The sequence below is a fragment of the Genypterus blacodes genome, unplaced genomic scaffold (genome assembly GCF_046128005.1).
Source record: "Genypterus blacodes isolate CSIRO-AG114 ecotype Tasmania unplaced genomic scaffold, CSIRO-AGI_Gbla_v1 ptg000067l_1, whole genome shotgun sequence".
NCBI classification, from domain to species: domain Eukaryota; kingdom Metazoa; phylum Chordata; class Actinopteri; order Ophidiiformes; family Ophidiidae; genus Genypterus; species Genypterus blacodes.
The window spans coordinates 8,527,603-8,537,807 of record NW_027466879.1 but is presented as its reverse complement, the minus strand read 5'-3'; the positions used below and the strand labels follow the sequence as shown (position 1 = coordinate 8,537,807).

At 40.2% G+C, this 10,205-nt stretch overlaps 1 protein-coding gene across 1 annotated transcript; it reads left to right on the top strand.

Moving 5' to 3' along the window:
- The first annotated feature begins 7,540 nt into the window (after positions 1 to 7,540).
- On the top strand, positions 7,541 to 9,948 carry LOC143004815 (gonadotropin subunit beta-1-like). The gene is made up of 3 exons (XM_076155968.1): positions 7,541 to 7,699; positions 8,274 to 8,467; positions 9,879 to 9,948. The coding sequence occupies exons 1-3, from the start codon at positions 7,541 to 7,543 to the stop codon at positions 9,946 to 9,948; spliced, it is 423 nt and encodes a 140-aa protein (XP_076012083.1).
- Positions 9,949 to 10,205: the final 257 nt, after the last annotated feature.

The window sequence follows — 10,205 nt, the reverse complement described above, 5'->3', positions numbered from 1 at the left end:
AGACGCGGGGGTGGGGAAAAGTTTACGTTCACACGGGCGAGGGGAGATGGCCCCGTAGTTCAGTCAGAGCATCTCACATCTGTCTGTGTGCCGCTGTAGCCCTACCTATCCCCCTGTATCCCTCCCATTGTGTGCGTGATGATGGAGAGCCTTGGTGAGAAAGTCATTCGTGTACCGCAGCGCACGCAGGCGGTGCTCGGTCCTCCCCCAGTGGATGCAGCCGGTCATTGCGCACCGTGCTGCAGTCTCGCACACCGGAGCCTCCTCTGCCCTTCATCCGGGTGGCAACCGGTGTCGTTTCTCTGAACAAGTAATGAATTACTCGTTACTCATTCCATAGTAACGAAGCGTCTCAGAAATGTCGAATCATCCCCCCCCCCCCCCAGCACGATGAAATCAACCTGTCTGCTGTAGTCCATGGCGTATAGCTTTCTCAGTGCATGATCAGGGAAACCAAACTCCATAGCTTTCAAAATAATGGAAATGACTCCACTCAAAACAAGTAAACTCAGATAAATTATTCAGCCTGTATTTCACTCAAACTCAAAAGTAGATCTGCCATGCTGAATGGCATTCCTGAATGGAAATGTTTCAAAAACAGCATTAATGTCCAAAGGTGAGCTTTAAGATGAATACCAACTATATTTCAAAATGTTTAATTCATTGGTTCATTCATTCATCAGCTGTAATGAAGCAGTTTGGTGATACTGCATCTATGAATCTGCATACTGCACATGCTGTGACTTATCAACTGTTCTATAACTAATAATAAGCATATCTTCATTATAATGTAGAGTTTTATTATCCCCTCAAGTAAAGTAGTGCTTAGTTGTTATGAGGATTCAGTCAATCAGTGCGTTTAAAAGTCAGAGTAGTGGCAAATAAATCCAGAGGCATTCAGAACAGCAACAGGTATTTGATGGTACAACCTTAAGAGGGTTCTTTGCACGGGCCTTCTCTATTCCTTTCATTCATATCTTAAAGACAGAAATGTCCTTATGTAATTAAGTCACCTTCTCACAGGGAGAACAGGTTACTATCTCTGCGCTGATCAGCACTTTTGGCCTTAAATGTTCATTGGAGAGGAAACTAAATTATCCTGATTTCTGCGGTAAGAATTCAATGACTAATTTGAAGGGTGTAATACAAGTCGTCTAACAAATGACTGCCTTCTGGCATTAATAAGTCAAGCAATACATTACCCTTGAAAAAGCAATTATGAATCCCTTACTGCTTTTGATTAATTGAGAGGCACTGAGAAGCTTTTAATTATGAGGATTTTTTGTTTTTTAAATAAATGTGCTCACATACAGATCATAACCCTTGAGACACAAGTGTCAAACTTTGTACAACATATGATAAACCTATATTGGGTTTGTGATGGACTCTAAACAGGCTAAATACAATATTATACTACATTCATATATACAGTATATACATTTCAATTGTACGCACTCAATACACAACATAAGGTCTGGCAGGTTTAGCCTGGTGTCAAAAATGATCCACACATTCTCTCAGCCAAGTGACAAGAAAGGAAGCCAAGAACAAGAGGTGAGGTCAGACACATACAATGCAATATGCTGTTATTGCTATTCTAATATTAAAGGTACATTCTTTCATTCAAATGTGACAGAGAGGGCACTCTGAGAGCACATAGTGCTAAGGTCCAAAAAGTCTTTTGATTTTGATATTTTGCCAACTTTTACTTATAGGTTTATTCTGCAAAATGCAGTGTACAGCAGTATCGCAGACATCACATTCTTCTCTATCTCCATCTGTACCCGCTGAAAACTTGGCAAAACATTTTATACTGCAGAACCTTTGTGGACTTGCGATTCTCAAATAGATCAGGAGTCAAGTGTCGTATTCATTCTATGCTACTCCCAAATCCGACACAATCCGACTTCCCACACTCTTTTTGTGTCCCATAGTGATAGAGAAAACTTTGTTCCCCTTCCTGAGATATCCAGCCTATTTATCACTCTTGATGTATAGAACAATGTTGAACTCTTACAATTTGATGGCCCTTTTTAGACTTGACGATGACTGGAACGCTAGAGTGTTTGCGTTCATGCTCCCCAGCACAGTAAGACCACTGGTTTGTACCGCAGCCAGACCACTGCCCACTGTTGTGTTAGTATCAGTAACTGCTTGATTCTTCTCTGCTTCTTTCTCCTTCAGGTGAATCTGAAGCATGCAAGGATGTCTGGCTCCACATACTTGACATGACAGTCGCCTCGTGGGGTCTGTACTCGAGTGCTCTATGCACAAACAGACAAAAAAGATTCTATGTTTTCTCCGAAAGGCAATCTTTTCATGATGTGCCCCATATTCCAATGCAGAGCAATACTCACAGTGTATTTCCATCCTTGCAGTATAGACACGCCTTTTTGTCCAATGACGCTTCTTCCTTTCTCCTATTGGCCTTTTCATCCACAGAGGTGACTGTAGATCCTACTTCCTTAATTTGTATGTGACACTGTGAATTGTCTTTGCTTCCATATTTGCTTTGTACTGGTTTTAGAGTATCTTGTAAGCAATTCCCACCTGATGTTCAATGAAGTCTGCAATATCTGAAAAAGTAGCTCTCTGATTACGCCACAAGCCACTGTTGCTTATATGGTAACTTCTTTATGACTGTCAGCTTATTAGCAGATATGTGTAGCTCCCACATGTACTGGATTTCATCCATTGCATTGCAGCATCTTCTTTGAAAGAGACCATAAGCCCGAAGTGCTTTGACATCCTCTGATTTAATAACTGGCCATGAGAAGGCTTTATCCAAATACGCTGATGCAATCTTTTGCTCATTTCCAAAATGTTCTTCCAACAAAGCCTTGGTATATTCTCCGTCTGCATCCATTTGCTGGCAGCTTCTGACAAGCTCTCTTGGCTGACCCCTGGTGTGCTGCTCCAGGAAGTGCAGACATTCTGTTGCATCGCCTGTCTTTCCTTATATACTGTGCTCAAAAGCAAAAAAACACATTTTTGCCGTCACCAGTCCCCGGCACAGGAACATGTATATGTATGCTGTGCTGTATACATATATGTATATTTACAAACAGACTGCCACCACACGTCCAAGTTCTCCTTCCTTACATGTCCCTCTCTTGAGACAAGTCTGTCTGTCAGTGCATTTTCAGAGAGGCACTGCTTTACAATATCAATAAACCCTGACTGGATTGGGTTGTATTTTTTCGGTGAGGTTGACTGTTCTTCTGACAGTTTCAATATCAACCCCATTTACACTCAAACCAGCCTTTAATCAATGCATGTAGATGTTAACCAGCAGTGCGCCCACAACAGAACTGCACAGCTCCCGCCGTTACTGCAATTTATTTCCTTATATGTTACGTTTTACTAGGGAGTTTTTCTTTAGGCGGAGTCAGAACTGTTGATGTATGTGTCTATAAAGCCCTTTCAGACATTGCATGTGATACAGGGCTATACCAATAAACTTGCATGTGTCTGGCATTTATTCATGTCCATGAATGTCAATGAACTGTATCCGGGCAACATTGCACCTGTTGATAGTCTAACATCCTAGGTTTTTCAAGAAATATACTAGTAAGTTCCAAGTAGTACTCAGTTCCATATTTCACTCTGTTGGGAACCTCAAATAAGTGATTCTGAAAGATTTCAAATCCAGAAATCCCAGCATGTGGTGAAATAATCAATGAGCCATTGGCATTGATCAATAAACCCCATTGACTGTGCAGATTTAGCATCAAACACACTCTTTTGCAAACATACAATCAAGTCAGTTTAATTTAATTTGTTGACTGTCCTATTCCAGACCCAATAATCACTACAACATTACTTTAAACCTTGAGGTATTGCTTTGTGTATGGTTGTTATATCCGTGTAGAATATTTATGCCGTGGCTCTCGTATAGCTCCCTATAATGATGTATATGATTACTGTGGTTTCCCTCTTATCCTCTATTCCATAAGAAGATGTCTAGAGCAATGTAAAATGTGATGTATATTCTAATGTTTGTGCAATGATCACTACTGCTGACTCTCTCTAGATCCTCAAGACGTTATATCCTCCCTAGTTTACACAACGTAGGCTACTATCCACCCACCACTCCACCCACCCGCCACACACGCACAGAGGCACAGAAGCACAGAAGCACAGAAGCACAGAAGCACTTAACTCTTGCACTTCAAGGCGCAACCACCTCTGTCAGCACCAGGGGGAGTCATCAGGTCAATAATAAGAGGTGATACAGTGAGAAAACAAGAGAAACAAAATCTATATACATCTATTTATGGCCACTTGTATCTTTTGCAACATGGCCAAGCCACTCCAGTTCCGGGAGTTCTCCTTTGGAAGATGAATCTGACAGTTTGTCTCGGTTCATTAATGACTTCATGACATAAACTTTGTTAAAGTTACTGACTCAAACCGTGTGCATTTTGCAAAGCCAGATTTGTATGTAAAGCAACATATCATGTGTGAATAAATGTGTAAGGACAGATGAATGCTTGGAGGCACAGAGGAATGAATCGGTAGTAGTCAACAGTTTAAACACACCCACCAGCACATTCACCAAATACAACTGTTGCACTTAGTGGTATTGTGGAGGTGTTTGTTTGGACCTGGTGGAATGAAAGTGAGATGAAATGGAGTGGGGGTGTCCAGGGTCCCATTGAGGGTTTTTACTTGTGATGTTGCAGAGTCTGTCTCTGCTGGAAACTACAGAGCAGCAGGTGGATGAGAGGCTCTGTGAAGAGGGAGTGAGGTGTGACTGAGTGGATGTGTCGATGATGTTTGTCCTGACCGTGTTTATGCTGTGTCGATCAAAACTGGGAACTGGAAGGACTCACATCCAGAGATCAAAAACCATGACACTTGATTTAAATTTGTAGTGTCAGAAAGATGTACAGCCTGGAACAGCTTTATATGTGGCTTCATATAAAGCTGATTTGAGCTTTTACATCCAAGGGAGCAGTTTTATATGGCAGTGCTAAGAGTTATGAACCAGAAAATCATCTGGGGCCCTGAAACCATCACCCCATCCATCATCTTCGAATTGATTCCCAGTGGACATAAATGTCATATTATAGGGCAATTTGAGAGCTGTGAGTTGCTCCAAATAGAGCTTTTCTTGTATATACATTGTTGTCTGTTCACTTCTTATTGTCTGCTTTTTAAAGTTGTTGCAACAAAATGGGCCCCTTTGTTTGAACAATGAAATTGACATGAACTCGACTTCTTTCCCCCGTTCTTTCCAAATTCAAGCGTAGTATACTGTTGTGTGGAAGAGCAGTGGAAGAACAGAACAGAACAGAACTAATGCCAAGGAGAAAATACATTATTACAAGTAAAATTCTACTTATCATCATTAGCACAATCAAGAACCCGGTGTGGGGGTAAAACTCCTTCAGACTCCTACCAAAGGAGGAGACATGGACTTAGAGACTTAGACTTAGACTTAGACATGCACTAGCTTCGTGGGTTACTCTTGAGCGAGGTGTAGTAGTGCTCCCTTAATCTGAATGATGATCTTATCACTGACACCAGGATGATGATGTAGATAGCCTTAGGAATTCTTCATGGAAAGGATCTCCAGGATGGGGGTGTATCTCTCTCTCTCCCTCCAACCAACAACACTGATGTCCTCCAGGACTCTGCGTCCACACTACTGTGTCATTTCTACAAAACCTTGGCCGGCTGTGGCTTTCTGCTGTTGTTTGTCATCCTACTGTTTTAATTTATTTGAACATTACATTGCCCAGTTCTCTTCAGGGTTTCGGTTCTCCTTTCTCTCCCTCTCTCTAACTCTCTGCCTCTCTTCCCTCCTGTATGTTTATAAGTAAGTAAATAATAAAAAAGTAAAATAATAAAAAATAAAAAAACAACCTGTAAATGGAAATGCGCTACACTACAATATTGAAAAAGACCACAAGACTCAGAGAGAGAGATAGATAGATAGATAGATAGATAGATAGATAGATAGATAGATAGATAGATAGATAGATAGATAGATAGATAGATAGATAGATAGATAGATAGATAGATAGATAGATCACCCAAATTTATCTCACCAACTCTCGACAATTCCTGAAAAACCTCATGTCTACAAGTGTGCTGAACTGAAACTTTAAACTGAATGAGGGGGCAATTTAATAAACAATGTTAATCATAAAACAGAATAATACAACCAGAAATATTCAAATTGACTTGTGTACAATCAATTCAAACCGGGACTCTCTCTCTGTGAAGTGAAAGAGCTCAACACTAATCCATATTTGCCTAATTGGATTGAGGAATAAAATATTGACACTTTTTTCTTTCTTTCTCAGTCAATCTTCTCAAGCCTTCACTCATTACAGCTGCTGCATAATTTTTCTGTCAGGTTTCTATCTATTACAGTACATTTATGAGCAGCAGGGGCACAAAAGGCACAAAGCGTATTTAATGCTTTGCAGTTTCATCAAAACCAAAGCAAATGTTGTCTATTTTCAGGGAGTATAAGAGGTTACATCATGTCTCCCTGTTTAAAGATCACCTGTTATCTTGCACATGAAGGAACCGACCAAGAACCAACCTAGAAATAAAATGGTTAAAGCACTGATAATGGAACGTGGCAGATTTGTTGCAAATAGTCATGTCAGTGTTTTTCATCTTCCCATGGGGGTTTGTTTAACCTTTTATGTGGTACATCTAAGCCTTTGACTATTATAATTTAACCAGAGTTCCATAGATACACACTCTCTCCTCCTGCGTTTAGGAAGACAGACCTTGAGTCACATGCTTTCCCTAATCTGTGTGAGTTGAAGAGGCGTTGAGAGGTGCTTTTATGGCTAAACAGGTAGGAAAACAAGCACTGCACCAAGGCTGGATAGATTAACAGGATTTATCAGAAGGCCTATTTAAGTCACAGTGAGGTCAGCAACACTGTTTAAAAGCATCATTGATGTTTGGAGATTAACAGAAGAAATTTGGAACTGGGGTGTAAAGCAACAGAGCTCTACAGGTGTGTGTTCATGTTGGAGGCTTTTCAAATGCAAGGTTTTTATGACTCTGTTTTAGTTTCTAAGTGTTTTAGATTTGATCATGTCTTATTGATTTGTAATGTCGTACATCTAATAACATTGTGCATTTTATCTTTTCTTTTTTTAACATGTGCCTATAATTCGATCAAATATTTTCATAATTGTGTGAATGAAGATGTGAGTTGTGTTCCATTTTAACAGCCATTACGAAGCATTTGCTCTGCTAAATGTCTTTGTAACAGTTATATTTAGGCAGTGTACTCAGTCAGTCACAAATGATTTCATATGGACATTGACGTCTGCTCACTTGTAGTTGCCTATACGTATAGCGCAATTCCAGACATCAGCAGATTTCATTAACATTCTACTACCGATAGTGATAGAGGTGTTTCAAACGCAACATTTTGAATAAAGACACATTAGTCAATCTCAAATAACTTATTTTGTATCCTGACTTGGACCCCTGTCAGGTTTTGACATAATGCTGTATCTGAAACCCTCTTGTGGCAGGATTCCCAAGCTGCACCCGGCAGATGATGCAGCTTGTCATCATGGCAGCAATGCTGGCACTAACTGAGGCGGGGGGCTGCAGCTTCGGTTGTCACCCGACGAACATCAGCATTGATGTGGAGAGCTGCGGCACCATCGAGCCCGTCTACACCACCATATGTGCCGGCCACTGCTACCACAGGGTAACAGACATGGGAATCATGGGAATTTATTCAGCCGAGAGGCTTGGCTGTGTTTAGTTCAAATCTGCCTTGTCACCATAGACAAGTGTGTAAAGCTTTTGTTCAATATTATCTATGTCAAACAAAGTTCAGGGCATTTTGAGAGAGCTTTTACACCCAAATACATTTACTCACAACTTCCCCATATCATATGATTGATTGACTTCAATGTACCATATTAGATGAAGAAGATAGACATTACAATAATGAAAATATAAAAAAGTGGATTAATGTCTAATTGAATAAATGATGTAAAGATCTTAGTTAGAAATGTGTTCGACAGTCCAAAAAACAAGCTAATATGTACATATTGCAAAAATGAAACTTGTGTTTCTCAGCTGATGATAATTAAAACTAAATTTATTTACATTTAATATCAAAAAATTAAAACTTTTTGTTATTGAAGCTATATTCTAAGTATTAAAATATGTATTTGAGAATGGAAGCATCTTTAAACCATGTGTTTGCAGTAGTGGAGCTCCTCATATTTCGATCTTACTCTACCTTTTATCCATTTGTTTTATGTTGGTGACAGGATTGGGTTTACATTGGTGCTGATGACTGGGGTGAACAGAAGATCTGCAATGGCGACTGGTCCTACGAGGTGAAATACATTAAAGGCTGCCCAGAAGCTGTCACCTACCCAGTGGCCAGGAACTGCATGTGCAGTAGGTGTGATCCTGGGAGCACGGACTGTGGCCGCTTTCCTAGGAATATACCCAGCTGTCTGTCCTCTAAGAGAATGCTGTGAACCCCATCATGCAGCCCAACACACACCTGTCACTCATTCTGAAATAAACAGTTGTGACTGATATCTGGGCTCCTCTCCTATTACTTGTCACCATATTCTTGACATGTGTTCCTTTATCTCGAAGGAAGCAATGATTGATTTCAGTCAATCATTGCTGAAATCAATGTGCCATAGCAATACCGGCACATTTTAACCTGGAAAGTTCAGTGGAGGTTAGTTAATACCTCTGACAATTTGTCAACACGGGAAAGTCCTCAATGAGTCGGCAGGTTGGCCATCAAGTCTTAGAGGTGGAGTGATAGATGAAACATCCCATCTTTGGAGGTGACTGACCCCAGAAAATCCATTATTTTGTGATTCAAGTTTTTATGCTGAGAATAGGCAGTCATTCGGTAAGAAAGAGCCGAGTCTGGCCTCTGTTTAACACTATATCTGAAAAACTTCACTGAGAGTGCCGGATGATCAGAAATGGTTCAGTAGGCATAAATGTCTTCTTATAGGAACACACACATAAAACTGTTAATTGGCTGGGGACAGGTGCTGTCAAGCACACAGTAAAAACTGTGAACAATGCTCTGTGAAAAAGTCTTCATTCATTAATACAACGGGAGCCTGTTTTTGGTACCTTTTCTGCCAACTACAATAGATTTCCTACCTCCACATCATTACCTCCCAAACAGTGATTATTCTTCCCTTTGGGCACATACATCTGCAATCTCCAATCTATCAGATCCAGATGAATATCTTGTTCTTGATCATTTTGGTTTAAAATTCTGTGAACAAGAAGCCTAAAAAAGCGTATAATATACCCTACATAGCTGCTGAGAAATGAGCAGTAGTATAGAGCAGCTCTGTCATGATTGCACATCATCACATCTATGACATGAAATGATGTAATAAGCTTATGGCTCCAATGTGTTCAGTGATGAAGCCACAGATGTGAGCAAACCTGATTGCTCATTCAGTCCTTCATTAGCGTGCACCCACCACTGCTTTATCCTAATGAGTCTTTATCTAAACATCTAATTAACAATATGATGTGCATGTCAGCAGTAGTAGTTTGAGAGGACGATACTGAGAAACACAATAATCATTATATAATGTCTTATTTAAGCAATTAAAGCAACAATGACCTGAATGTAAAGAGGGAATGCTCCTGTGTGTTACAGGACAAAAAACTTTCCTAGATTAGAAAACATTCAAAAATATTAAGATGAAAATACAAATATGCTCTGAATCAACATTATAAATTGATATATCTATATTCATGCTGATAGATTTATTTTGGGCCGTTAACTCCACGCAGCTACTCACAGCCTGTGTCTGTCACATCAGCTGGATATCTGCTGTCAGATCTCAGTCTGCTCAGGTCATCGGTGCCCTTCACAGCAGCTCGGTTCATTCAGCAGCCCTCTCGGGTGTTGCGTCTCCACTAATGAGCGCCTCAGCTGATATTTAGACAATTCATCAAGCTCACAGATGATTCTGTCAGTCTGAGTCTAATGCTGTGTAGGCAAAGTCGGACAACAGTCATGCTGTGGATGGCTGTGTCAGTGTAATGAGCTTCTTCTACTAAACCAGAAGACTTAAGGTTACAACTGTAACAGCTCAGTCACTTTCTGCTCTTACAAGCAAAAATCAATACAAAACTCCATCTGCCTTCACTAGTAAACAGGGTCTACTTTAAATAAAGTTCATTTGAAGGTTTTTTTCTCT